At 39.3% G+C, this 14,349-nt stretch overlaps 1 protein-coding gene across 1 annotated transcript; it reads left to right on the top strand.

Moving 5' to 3' along the window:
- The first annotated feature begins 1,029 nt into the window (after positions 1-1,029).
- On the top strand, positions 1,030-3,178 carry CALHM6 (calcium homeostasis modulator family member 6). Its single transcript, XM_017497423.2, has 2 exons — positions 1,030-1,816; positions 2,666-3,178. The coding sequence occupies exons 1-2, from the start codon at positions 1,289-1,291 to the stop codon at positions 3,086-3,088; spliced, it is 951 nt and encodes a 316-aa protein (XP_017352912.1). The 5' UTR covers positions 1,030-1,288; the 3' UTR covers positions 3,089-3,178.
- Positions 3,179-14,349: the final 11,171 nt, after the last annotated feature.

Here is a 14,349-nt window from a genome sequence, read left to right as displayed (position 1 = left end):
AGTAGAGTCACTGAGTCACTTAATATTATCCACTGAATTGATCCTCGGTTTAAATTCAAAATTCAGTATTCATCTACATTTTTAAGTTATGTACAATGTAATTATTTGTTGTCTATTCCCCAAATTGCACTGTAAGGGGTAAGCCCTCACATTGAGCGTTCATTTAATAGACATACTCTATACGTAAAGGCACTTTATATATGCTACTCAGTCTACTCAAAAGTGGGCACTATTATCCTTCTTTTACAAATAAGAATGCTGCGTCTTAGAGGGGCATACTTGTTAAACACACCACAGACACAATGCACCTGACTTCAAAGTCCATGTTCTTTCAAGCACACCTCAGCTCACTCGAGTCACACAGAGTAAAGCCCAGTATCACAGAAGTGGTTATTGTGTTTGTGTCAGAGCAACACTGCCTTGAGAAGACTGAAGGTGGAGGAAACAGCAATATTCGATAGATGTAGCTGCAGTTTGAAATTGGGTTCAACTAGTATTCTTTGAACTAGTTCAACACCTTCTGTGCTGATCAGCTTGGTGGTCAGAGTCAGAATTTGACCCTCCTCCAGGCATTGACAGTGCTATGACATACCTGAAAGAAAAGAACATTGTATTGATGAGTAAATCAACACAGCATATTTGGTCTAATGTCCTGAAGGAGATCAGGCAGAGGAGAGAAGAGTCAGTGTGAACTAGGCTGGAGTTCTGTCCAGGAGGGAGACAGGAAGAGTGCCGCACATCGTAGAAGTACCAGAACCTGAGCTGGACTTTGCTATGATTTAGCCTATGAAAGAGAAACCAGAAATTTGTCCTTGAATAATGTTTCCCGCAGGTAATCAGTTTTTGACAATTATTTGGTTTTACTAGGATCTGTCTTAGTAACTAAGGTGGCTGCAATAGAGGAAAATCTGGTATTTCCCAGTTTGCCCAACTGGAGGCCTTGGGTCAAGAAGGCGTAGTCCCGTGATTGGTTGTCAGATTGGTGGTAGCAAAGGACCAAGGTCAATCTTCTGTCAGTGTTCCTGAATTGGTGGAGGAAGATAACTGGTGCCTCTGCCTTTGAAATGGGGGATGCCAGAGAGGTCAAGGGTCCTGGGGCTGTTTTTGTTTGCCAGGGTGTCTGTTAACTAGAGCTGGTGTGACCAAATGAGAAAGTGAAACTATAGGAAGGACTGAGAAGCCCTCTTCCCTTTTTTCGGCAGAGTGGAAAGCCCCGGCCCTCAGCCCACCCAAACCATTTGACAAGCAGGACAGCGAAGAGGCGGAAGCATCTGGGAGGACAAGGGCCATGGAGAAGTTTCGGGCGGTGCTGGACCTACACCTCAAGCACCACAGCGCGCTGGGCTACGGCCTGGTGACCCTGCTGACCGCGGGCGGGGAGCGCATCTTCTCCACCGTGGTGTTCCAGTGCCCGTGCAGCGCTACCTGGAACCTTCCCTACGGCCTGGTCTTCTTGCTGGTGCCGGCGCTCGCGCTCTTCCTCTTGGGCTACATGCTGAGCGCGCGCACGTGGCGCCTGCTCACCGGATGCTGCGCGCCCAGCGCCCGCGGGTGTTGTCGGTCGGGGCTGCGCGGCTACCTGGTGTGCGCGCAACTCAGCGCGGCCGCCGCGCTCGCGCCCCTCACCTGGGTGGCCGTGGCGCTGCTCGGAGGCGCCTTTTACGAGTGCGCCGCCAGCGGGAGCGCGGCCTTCGCTCAGCGCTTGTGCCGTGGCCGCCCCTCCAGCTGCGTCGACGAGCTGCCGCTGGTGCCCTGCCACCAGGCCAAGGCGTCCGAGGTGCAGGACCTCCTGAAGGATCTGAAGGCTCAGTCACAGGTCAGGCGCAGGCGCTGGGGGCGTTTGGGAGGAACCGAGGGGTCGAGGTTTCGCGGGACAGCCGGGGTGAGAGAAAAATCGGTGACTTTTCTCCAGATATACAATGCCCTACAAAAATCTAGAATGGCTTCTTGCATCTCATGAGCTGACAAGCGAATATCTGAATAAAACGAATGAAAAAGAGAAAAATTTATTCCCGTAGTACCTGGCACTGTACATGAATCGTGGAAAGTGGGAGTGAGAATGGGCACACCTACTCTGCAGATAATGCGCTAGGCCATTGACCTCCTGCATTATTTTTTCGTCTCACAACAGCTGTGTTGGGTGCAAAATTGCGGTTTTGCCATTACAAGTAACAGTTTCGTATATCCACTACATAGTGACTTCACTGAGTCTAGGTAGAGTAGTTTGCCCAGCCAAAGGAAAGCAGAAGAATTGTGACAATTAAAGAGGTCTATACAATAAAATGGGTGGTCTGGTTCTAAAGCCACCACCCCACATTGTATCTGGGCTTAGAAAGCTCAGAGGTTCTTTAAAATTAATGAACACTTCTTTCCCAGGATTTGCAGAAATTCCACGTTTTGAGTTCTAAGGGAGTGACATGGTCTCCTCCCTGGGCGGAGTCATAGTGCACGACTTGGACTACGGTTGACTTTCCAAGCCAGCAGTTGCCCTGGGGGGGGGGGGGCTAGTGAGGTTACTGCGACTCCTTATTCATAAGGAGTTAAGACCTAAAACTGTTGCTTGTTCATCATCATAACTGGCGAGTATTCAAACTTTATCTGAGGATTTTTAAATGTCTTGTAAAAAAAAAAAAAGTAAATTACTCTTCTGTTGTGTTTTCTTAAGGTATTGGGCTGGATCTTGATAGCTCTTGTTATCATCGTCCTTCTGATTTTTACATCTGTCAGCCGATGCCTATCTCCAGTTAGTTTTCTGCAGCTGAAATTCTGGAAAATCTATTTGGAACAGGAGCAGCAGATCCTTAAAAGTAAAGCCACAGAGCATGCAACTGAATTGGCAAAAGAGAATGTTAAATGTTTCTTTGAGGGCTCACGTCCAAAAGAATACAACACTCCAAGCATTAAAGAGTGGCAGCAAATTTCATCACTGTATACTTTCAACCTGAAGGACCAGTACTACAGCTTGTTGCACAAATATGTTAACAGAAAAGAGAAGACTCACAGTATCAGGTCTACTGAAGGAGATACAGTGATTCCTATTCTTGGCTTTGTAGATTCAACTGGTATAAATAGCACTCCTGAGCTATGACCTTTTGAATGAATAGGAAAAAAAAAACTGAATTACTGCTTCATTAAAAAATAGAAATTGGTATTTTTATGAGAGCTTTTTTGTTTCCAATTTGTGGAATTTTATATCCGAAATTAAATATATGTATTTTTATTTATAATACTTAATATTATAATATTTACATATATAATATATTTTATTTATAATATCATGTAAAACAAACTAAAAAAAAAGTGATTCATCCAAAGTAAAAACTAGAACTAAAAGAAGTCTTATATCCTTGTTCTAGAGTCCTTTTCAAATAAAAGACTTTTGGAGCAAAAACAGTGACAGAACAATTGAACTTCAGACATTTCTGTTAGGTTATCTAATGTTAATTTCAAGTTCATTCTCTTGCCCACAACATCTTGTTAGGAACTTTAAAATTATGGCATTCTAGCTGGCTGTATAGCACAATGGATGACACACTGGACTTCTAGCTGAGCCTGCTGTGGTCATTCAAAAATTAGAGCATTTTATGACTCTATTAAGGTTACAATAAATTAATCATGAAAAGGAAAATAAACTTTGTAAAATACAAAATTTGAAAAAGTAGTTATGAGAATTGCAGGCTACAATGGTTTGTTTTTTTTTTTTAGTTTGTAGGATCAGAGGAAAATTGTTAAAGCTTATATGTTATGGTAAATTTAAAATAAACACCAAAGTAGAGAGGATAGTTTTATGAGCCCTAAGTAGTTGTTATGCAGCTTCAACAGAGTTGGGAAGTCAGATAAAACCCATACCATACAAATAAATACAAATCGTGACCTGATTTAGATTAGGGGAGAAAGGATTTGGGGAAGCTTTTAAAAAACCAAATCCTGTAGGATAGGAAGAAGAAGCATTTCAGTCATACTGAAGTAACAGTGTGTGCAAAGACTGGGGTAAGAAAGATTTTAGCAGAGTTGGAAGCCTAAAAGTCAGCTGAAAACATGAGCAAGGGACTGAGTGTGCAGTGCCTGGAAACCACGAGTACGATTTTGGTTTTCATCATATGAACATTTTCAGAAGATGGTTTGCTTTATTTTGAGAGAAAAGGAACAACACAGGAAGCAAGAGAGCCAGGGTAGAAGTAGAGACTAATCAGGAGGCCACTGCAGTAGAAATAGGTGGGAATGAACTTGAACTGAGTGAATGGGGACCAAAATGGAAAAACTGGATAGATTCAAGGTAGAGTTTATATGTAGATGTGACAGGATTTGTTGATAGAAAGACTCTAAAGATTTCGTGAGAGCAATTATATCTATATATAAAATTCTGTAACTTTATAATGCCAGGACTTTTCAGAGATCTTTGTCTTCTATTAGCTTGCCATTCCTGCCCATTCACCAAATATATGGCTGTTTTTTGAATTTAAAAAGAGACATAAAGCTTTAAACTATAAAACAATTGAGCACTGGTCACATTTAGCCATTCTTCCTCTTTTGTGAAATGCTTATGCTGGTTCTGTTAACTTTTCCTGCATAAGGCAGTTAAAAATAACTAATCTGCAGGGCAGAATATCCTGTTGTTGAGAGTTAAGTATAACAAAAAAGTTCGCAGCAGAAACAGCATGGTCAGTTTTTTTCTATTCCCTAAAGGAATGCTTTTGAAAATCATATTGTGCCTACTTTCATTTTTACTTCCTTTATTTCATTTTCCAATTTCCTTTTCCTTTTCCTTCTGAGACAGAATCTCACTCTCTTGCCCAGGCTGGAGTGCGGTGGCAAGATCTTGGCTCACTGCAAACTCTGCCTCCCTGGCTCAAATAATCCTCCCGTCTCAGCCTTCTGAGTAGCTGGGACTGCAGGCATGTGCCAACATGCCCAGCTAATTTTTGTACTTTTTATAGAAATGGAGTTTTGCCATGTTACTTAGGCTGGTCTCGAACTCCTGGGCTCAAGCAATCTGCTCACTTCAGCTTCTCAAAGTGCTGGGATTACAGATGTGAGCCACTGTGCCAGGCCTCCAATATCTTTTTGTACATTCTTCCCTTTCAAAACATTTTTTATGTTCTATCACTTATACTTGCATCTTCATTAGTATCATATTATCTTCATTTTGTTGATTTATGCTCCACATCCTCTTGCATAGTCTTTAATAATTATTGTGACAATATATATGCTTAAGAAGAAAATTGTAATGGTAGAGAATGGTGAGAAGTAAAAAGTATAATTACCTCATTCCTTTGCAATACATTCTTATCAGAGGTAGCCATGTATGAACTCTGTGTTTGCATAACATTATCATAAGTGTTGTTCTGTAACTTTTCACATAAAACATCATTATTCCATGTCAGTATATGACAATTTACCTAATTTAAAAATTACTACATAACATTTTACTGGTTAGTAAGATATTATCCCTTTTTTGTTACCCCCCTCCATCAGCTCCCACACACATGCACACACATTCATAAAGTGTAGAAAAGTAAGCACTAGATTGTCAAATGTGGTCCCTTCTGAGGACTAAGATTGGTGCAGGAATTTTTTTTTTAATTTCATGTACTTTTGATCTTTGGGGTTGCAGTAATGAAAAATAAATATTAAATGTATAATTAGAAAAATTTAAGAAGTAACCTTACCCTGGTGTAGACTTTTACAAGTCAACAAAGCAGTTTTGCATCTTTCATTTCATTTTCACAAGTTTCCAGGATACCCATGAAACACCTCACTCACATTTACAAATGAGGAATTGAAAGTTAAAGAGGTTACATTATTAATCCAAGGTTACACATCAATAAAGGCAGAACTAAAGGTAGGGTACAGATCCTCCCTAGATGATGTAGCTTAATGTGAACACCGGCTTTTTATTACTGGGTCAGACTTTTCCCTTCTTACACCATGTGCCTTTGTGAGTATAAGAGATACAGATGTCCCTAGTGACGCTCAATATTTGACATTTTTATCTTGAAACTCAGGACTACTAATAGCAAAGATCACTTTGAATAAACATGGTGAGACTGAGGCACAGTAAGTTGTTTCTTGGTGGGAACAAGGTCACTGCTGTTTGGCAGAAGTCACCACTGCTCTGGGCCTGGCCCAAACAGTCTGCATCATGGACTAAAGAAGCATTTCTACACTCAGCATGTATTTATTTGCTGGTTTACCAAATGATTCTTCATCATCATTCAGCTTTATGCTGTCCTGAACCCTTAATCTTTAAAGAGATTCAAATGTAGAATCTGCTATTAATATTTGCTGAAAAACAACCACATTGTAATAAGAGATGATTCTTTTTTCTTTTTCTTTTTCTTTTTCTTTTTCTTTTTTGACAGAGTCCCGCTCTGTCGCCAGGCTGGAGTGCAGTGGCGTGATCTCGGCTCACTACAACCTCCACCTCCGGGGTTCAAGCAATTCTCCTGCCTCAGCCTCCCAAGTAGCTGGGACTACAGGCGCACGCCACCACACCCAACTAATTTTTGTATTTTTAGTAGAGATGGAGTTTCACCATGTTGGCCAGGATGGTCTCAATCTCTTGGCCTCATGATCCATCCGCCTCGGCCTCCCAAAGTGCTGGGATTACAGGCGTGAGCCACCGCGCCCAGCCGTAATAAGAGATGATTCTACATTGTATTAGTACTGGCCAGATAATAAACTTACAAGGCATAAAGTTAAGAATGGTCTCCTTGCCCTATCCAAAGCCATGGCTAGAAATATCAGTGCTCAATGAACTGTCTAAAGAAGCAAGTCCTGAGGGAATTATCCAAAAATAGAATTAGTCAAATACTTTAATGTCTCTGACCGAAAAACATCTTGGAACTCTAAATTTCACAACATCCTACATCTTATCTACTAGGTGTCCTACAGTAAATTATTCTTCCCAAGACAAAAGATGGAGAAACCCTTCCTCCCTGAGTCAGCTCCAGCAGTAGCTGTCAGGGCCTATTTTGACAGCAGTGCATTCCCACCCAGTGCCTAGCAAGTTTCACACACTGAACCTACCCCAAAAGTGAAGCCTTTAGTTGACCTAATTTTGTCTTTTCCTTTTCATTACCTACTGATGAAATATCTCTTATAAATTGCAATGTAAGGATTGTAGGATTGATCATATTATATCCTTATCCAGTGAAAAAGACTGAAATCAAGGCTGGCACAGTGGCTCATGCCTGTAATCCCAGCCCTTTGGGGAGCTAAGGCAGGAGAATTGTTTGAGACCAGGAGTTCTGAGACCAGCCTGAGCAACATAGCGAGATCCCATCTCTACCAAAAATAAAAATAAAAAATTATCTGGGTGTGGTGCTGTGTACCTGTAGTCCCATCTACCCTGGAGCCTGAGGTGGGTGGATCACTTGAGTCCAGGAGTTCAAGGTAGCAGCGAGCTATGATTGTGCCACTGTCCTCCAGCCTAGGCAGCAGAGCAAGACATGTTTCTAAATAAACAAATATATATGTAAAGTAATTTTTTAAAAGATCCAAATCAAAAAAGGATATATTCTTTTAAGACTCTTTGCCATAAGAACTAGAATATTAAGAAGTTCCAAATGAAAGGAATATCCTACAGGACCTGGCAATTTATTGCCATTTAAAAAATGGTGAGATATGAGAGGAGTATATGAAACATTATGTACAACTTAATAATGATTACAAAGCAAACATCTCTATAACCACCACAGAGTGGAAGGAAATGTTCATTTCTAGCACCCCATAACCCCTCATACACCCCTTCACAATTCCAACTCTTTCCACTTAGAAGTGAGAAGTGATTGTTTCTTTCCTTTTTTGTAGTTTTAACGCATGTATATGCATTCCTAAACCATTCTGGTTTGTGAACTTTCAGTGAATAAAATCATGCTCTAATAATTGTTTTGCTGATTTTTGAACTTTAAATGAATAAAATCAGGCTCTGATAATTGTTTTGTGATATTCTTTTTGTTTTTAAGAGATTAATCCATATTATGTCTAAGACAATTTGTTTATTTTGGTTACTGTGTAATATTTTATTGTTCAAATACACCACAATGTAGTCCATTTAACTGCTGATGGACATTTGGATTGTTCCCACTTCTGGCTCTCATCAGCACTGCTGGTATGAACATTCATGGACTTGTACTCTGATAAACATGAGCAAGTGTTTCTTCAGAGTGTGTTTCTGGGAGTATGTGGTAGCATAAGAGTATGCACATATTCCAGTTTGTTATATCATATATAAACAATTGTATCAATTGTTTATATATGATATAACAATATAAAGAATATAAAGAATTGTATCAATTTATGCTACTGTAAGAGTTCTCATAGCTTCTCACATCTGCAACATTTGGTATTTCTTATTATTTACTTTTTGTCAGGGAAATGTGTAATGGTATATCTCATCATGGTTTCAATTGACATTTCCCTAATCATTACAGGCTTTCGCCATCTATACATTTCTTTTCTAGCCATTTGTATATTTTCTTTTATAAAATGCCTATTCAAACCCTTTGCCCATTTTTTATAGTTTGTCTGCCTTTCTCCTATTGATCTGTAGGATTTCATTATTATTTCATTCACTTAAACCAACAAATATTTATTGAGTGCCTGATACATTCTGGGCATGTTCTAGGATATGTCAATGAAGCAAAACCAAAGCTCTGTCTTTGTGGAGCTTACATTCTAGGGGGAAAAGGAGGAAAAAAGAGCAGTCATAATAAATAAGTAAATAATTGGGTATGTAAGGAGAAGATTAACACTGTGAAAAAAAGAAAAAGGAGAGCACCCCAAGAAGCATTAGAAATGCTAGAGATTGGAGAGCTGTTGCCCTCATGACAAGTGACCTTTCAGCCAAGATTGAAGGGGCGAAGGATTAGTCAGCATGGTCTGAGGATGGCGAATTAAGAGACAGAAGTAGGCCACAAAGTCAGGGAGATAAAGGGGTTGGGGACAGATTATATAAGCCTTTGGACCACTGTAAGCACTCTGGCTTTTATTCTGAATGAGCTTAATAACTACCTCACACATTCCCTACAACAGCAGTCCCCAATCTATTTGGCACCAGGGACTGGTTTCATGGAAGACAATTTTTCCATGGACGGGTGGGAGTGAGTGGTTTCAGGATGATTCGAGTGCATTACATTTATTGTGTACTTTATTTCTATTATTATTACATTATAATAATGAAATAATTATACAACTCACCGTAATGTAGAATCAGTGGGAGCCCTGAGCTTGTTTTCCTGCAACTGAGCTTGTTTTCCTGCAACTAGATGGTCCCATCTGGGGGTGACGGGAAACAATGACAGATCATCAGGTATTAGATTCTTATAAGGAGAATGCAACCTAGATCCCTCACTAGATCTTTCACATATGCAGTTCACAATAGGGTTTGTGCTCTTTTGAGAATCTAATGCCACCACCCATCTAACAGGAGGTAGAGCTCAAGCAGTAATATAAACAATGGGGAGCAGCTGTAAATACAGATGAAGCTTCACTTGCTCACCCGTCGCTCACCTCCTGCGGTGTGGCCCAGTTCCTAACAGGCCATGGAGTGTGAGGGACCCCTTCCCTACAATACCTAAATGATCTGATGACTGAAGCTGACCATTGGACTTTCTGGGATAATCAACAGAAGATAAGAACATGCTGACTTAAAAAACAGGCAGTGATGTTCCCTTTTAGAATGTAGGTAGCCATAACCCTGTAGCTAAGGAAAGATACCTAAGACCAAATAGAATGTGTTACTGAGGAATTAAAGTCAGATGGCAAGTGTATGGGCACGTATGCATGTTGTGCATGAGTTTTCTGATGGTATTTTGAGTAGTTTTTCAAATAGTTTGCTTTGCTGGGAGAATATTACATGAGAAACTTGGTTTGATAAAATTATTGATAATGGTGAGAAGTGAACTTGTATAGCCAGTAGTCATAGTTTGCTTTAAAACGCTGCAACTAACTTTTCAGTGATCCTCCTCATCAAGTTTTGGGCCCTATTTAACTAACGCTCTCAGGGTTCTTATCTACTTCTTAAAATGTTGGGATTTGGTTCCAGGACCCTCCATGGATTCCAAATTCATGGATGCTCAAGTCCCTTCTGTAAAATAATGTAGAATTTGCATATAACCTATACACATCCTCCTGTATATTTTAAATCATCTTTAGATTATTTATAGTATCTACTACATTGAAAATGCTATGTAAATAGTTATTATACTGTATTGTTTAGGGAATAATGACAAGAAAAAGGTTTGTACATTTTCAGTACAATTGCAAAGGTAGAGATAAAAGAATAAGCAAAGTGTTTTGAGAAAACAGATCTCCCTAGGAATATTCACGTAAATTTCATTAAAGAGGAAATATTTTAGCTAAAGCTTGAGAATGAGTTAGATTCCAATAATCAGGGCTGAAAAGTCAGGTCTACTGAAAGTATAACCTCATAAACTTGGAGGCCCCAGTGAAGGTCCCTTCCATTACATTCCTACTGAACAGTGCTTTCTAAAACATACTAATCAGTATCAAGCCCTAAAGGATTCCCCACCGAGGTGTCATTTCAGGGTTTCTCCACAATGGCCCATTGCTTTGGCATGTTCTTTTCTTCAGTTCATTCTCTTTGGTTGGTGGTGCGGGGGTGGTTGTTATATTTTTCGATGTAATATTTCATTCAATATGGATAGGTTTTTTTGTTTTTGTTTTTGTTTTGAGATGGAGTTTTACTTTTGTTGCCCAGGCTGGAGTGCAATGGTGTGATCTTGGCTTACTGCAATTTCTGCCTCCTGGGTTAAAGCAATAATCCTGGCTCATCACCCCAAGTAGCTGGTATTAGAGGTGCCCACCACCATGCCCAGCTAATTTTTGTATTTTTAGTAGAGACGGGGTTTCACCACGCTGGCAAGGCTGGTCTTGAACTCCTGACCTCAGGCAATCTACCAGCCTTGGCTTCCAAAAGTGCTGGGATTACAGGTGTGAGCCACTGCTCCCTGCCATGAATGGGATTTAAAAAAATAGTGGCAGCCTAAAAATCTAAGTCAAACCAACGGAAAACTAACTGTCTCAGAACTCTTCTCAGCATGTTCACAGTGTTCTGGTGATCCTTCCTTCTGTATTAAACAGTGCCAGTCACCAAGAGCCCAATATCAACAAATAATTTTGGCTTGACATTCATGGTAGATCAAAACAAACCAACTCCTCCCTACATATGCAGCTCTCAGGTGGTTCCTTATTTTTAATTTCTGTCAGCAATTTTCCTCTTCTTAGTGTCATTTATCTGTTTTTTCAGTAATGTTTGCTGCTATAGCTGAATGCACTGAATTGCTTTATATAAAAGGTCAGATGTAAGATGCTGAGATGAAGTTCAAATTTCACAGACTGTCTCCTCTGATCCTGGGTTATTCCAATAGTTTCTTACCTGGTTTATCTATCTGCAGCCTCTTCCTTTTTTAAAACATTTTTGTTTATTTATTTATTTATTTATTTATTTATTTTTGAGACGGAGCTTCGCTTATTTTATCCAGGCTTGTGTGCAATGGCGCGATATCGGCTCACCGCAGCCTCCGCCTCCTAGGTTCAGGCAATTCTCCTGCCCCAGCCTCCTGAGTAGCTGGGATTACAGGCACGCGCCACCATGCCCAGCTAATTTTTTGTATTTTTAGTAGAGACGGAGTTTCACCGTGTTGACCAGGATGGTCTCGATCTCTTGACCTCGTGATCCACCCGCCTCGGCCTCCCAAAGTGCTGGGATTACAGGCTTGAGCCACCGCGCCCGGCCATTTTTGTTTATTATTATTTTATTATTTCAATAATTTTTGTGGGACAAGTCCTTTTTGGTTACATGGATAAATTCTATAGTGGTGAATTATGAGATTTTGGTGAACTCATCAATTGAGTAGTGTACACTGTACCCAATATGTAGTCTTTTATCGCTCACCCTCCTTCCATCCTCCCCAATACCCAGTCCTGTTATATCACTCTGTATGTCTTTGCATCCTCATAGCTTAGCTCCCACTTCAAATACTGTATTTGATTTTCCATTCCTGAGTTACTTCACTTAGAATAAAGGCCTTCAGCTCTATCCAAGTTGCTGCAAAAGACATTATTTTGTTCCCTATAATGGCTGAGTAGGATTCCATGGTGTATATATACCACATTTTCTTTATCCACTCATTGGTCAATGAGCATTTAGGTTTGTTCCATATTTTTGTAATTGTAAATTGTGCTGCTTAAACATGCATGTGCATGTGTCTTCTTGATATAATGACTTTTAGTTCTCTAAGGAATCTCCATACTGTTTTCCATACAGGTTGTATTAATTTACATTCCCACTATCGGTGTAAAAGTGTTCCCTTTTCACTACATCTACGCCAAAATCTATTGTTTTTTGACTTTTTAATTATGGCCATTCTTGCAGGAGTAAGGTGGTATCTCATTATAGCTTTACTTTGCATTTTCCTGAGGGTTAGTGATGCTGAGCATTTTTTTTTCTTTTGCATGTTTGGTGGCTGTTTGTGTATCTTCTTTTGAGACATGTCTATTCATGAAAATGCAGGATCAATTTTCCTAAAACACTGATTGTATCATCCTGACTGAGAGATCCCTGTTGTCTGTTTTATCAAATCTAGACTCTAAGCTCCATGTATTCAAGGAGAATACTACCCAATTTTTAACACAAGCTGAATTTATTGCTTGGTAAGCCAAAGATAGCTGTGATTGTAGGTCACAGCCTCTTTAGATATATCTGCTAATATTATATAGAGTTTGGGGAAGTGCCTAAAACAGCCCTCTCACCTCATTCCATCTATCTATGTTTATTTTTTCAATATTATCTAATAATATCTAATGTCTGACTCAATCAGGACTTCTGATCATTCAACCAGCTGAAACATACCTGGCTTAGTTGCACTTCTCCACTCAACTGATTTCTTTTTTCTCTCATTACCCCAATGTCAGGTAGTTTACCCTATTTGCAAGCTAATAGGTTATTATTATATCATGAAAATTGGCAGAAGAGATGAAATGTCTAGACCAGTGACAAAAATTGTATTAATCACAACAGCACAAACAGCATGAGCAACATGTTTGCATCAGTTCCCCTTGTGCCTAAGCCTGATAGGGGCACCAGAGATGGCTAAGACAGATATTTGCATACACAGCAGGTTGCATTACTGGAGAGAAAAGTAAGCTTGGGGAACTGCCATTTTATAGGAACTATTAATCAAACCTGCTATTTGTACAAAAAGGAGACTTTAGAAGTTGCTTACTGCAACTACTTTAAGAGACGAGATAAGAAATGGCCTGGATAAAAAGCAGTCAGAGCTTTGCAATCTTGGCATATAGCAAGACATGTGAGAGTGTGAGAGACTGAGGAGGACAATCATCCACCTGTCAGTATTTTCCAAGTCTTATTTCAAATCATATTTCCTCATCAGTGTGTGCCCCAACTGTATCAGTCCACAGTAACTTTCTCTTCTGAATTCTATGACTTCACCTCTCAAATTTACTGTAAAACTTGACCATAAACCTTGTTGTATTATAATAAAACTGTGTGTTTCCTCTTTCCAGCATGATTTTATAGCGTCTGAAGATTTTTTTTTAAATCCGTTTTTAACTCCCACAAATAATGACAAAACTGATTTAAAAAAAAAAACACTTGAGAAAAAATATATTTTTATTTTAAGAAGAAAAAACTTTTAAGTATTGCAAATATTTATTGAAATTTTAAGACACAAGTTATATAACCATAGATAATAAATCTGAAACCAGATGTGGCATTTTGGTAAATGCATTATCATTCCGAGACTTCAAAACCATGTGTTCATAAATCAGGGGATTGGTAATGTTATTTGTGTTTTTTGTATGGCATTCCATTTCATAAGGGCAGATTATATATAGCACTATAAAATTATATAAACATAGTTCATATTTTTCTTATATATAACAAAGAAAGAAAATTTTAAAAGCAAAGAAAGTTTTTTTCCATGTAGTATGCACCAACTTAGGGGTTATTGATGTTTCCCAGAACACACAGTTTGTAAAATGGTACCTCAGATAATCAGAGGCAGATGGCCCCAACAGTTGTTTAATCAACTTCACAATATTCTTAAGTCATACAATCTAATCCAAAAAAGGCAACTTAAATAAACTCATATCTGAGATATGGTCAAGTTGTAGGGCAACTTATTTCAATGGGCAAGCAAGTAGATGGATGCCTAGGGGGTTCATTAAGACATGGTTTATTTCATGGAGAATAGATCATCATGCATCCAGGCGTCTTTAAAGATACTTAAAAGCACTTGGAGAGAGGGCAGTGCATAAAATCAAAAACAGATGTTTTTCCTCTTAAAAACCAAAACAATCCTA

The sequence above is a fragment of the Cebus imitator genome, unplaced genomic scaffold, assembly GCF_001604975.1.
Source record: "Cebus imitator isolate Cc_AM_T3 unplaced genomic scaffold, Cebus_imitator-1.0 Scaffold11, whole genome shotgun sequence".
NCBI lineage: Eukaryota > Metazoa > Chordata > Mammalia > Primates > Cebidae > Cebus > Cebus imitator.
The sequence above is the reverse complement of the archived record's forward strand: the minus strand, read 5'-3'. Positions and strand labels throughout refer to the sequence as shown.

Excerpts from the sequence above, each read along its gene's own strand:
- CALHM6 (XM_017497423.2), top strand. The coding sequence starts at position 1,289 with ATGGAGAAGTTTCGGGCGGTGCTGGACCTACACCTCAAGCACCACAGC. Across the intron at positions 1,817-2,665 it reads ATCTGAAGGCTCAGTCACAG|GTATTGGGCTGGATCTTGAT; the intron begins GTCAGGCGCAGG and ends TGTTTTCTTAAG.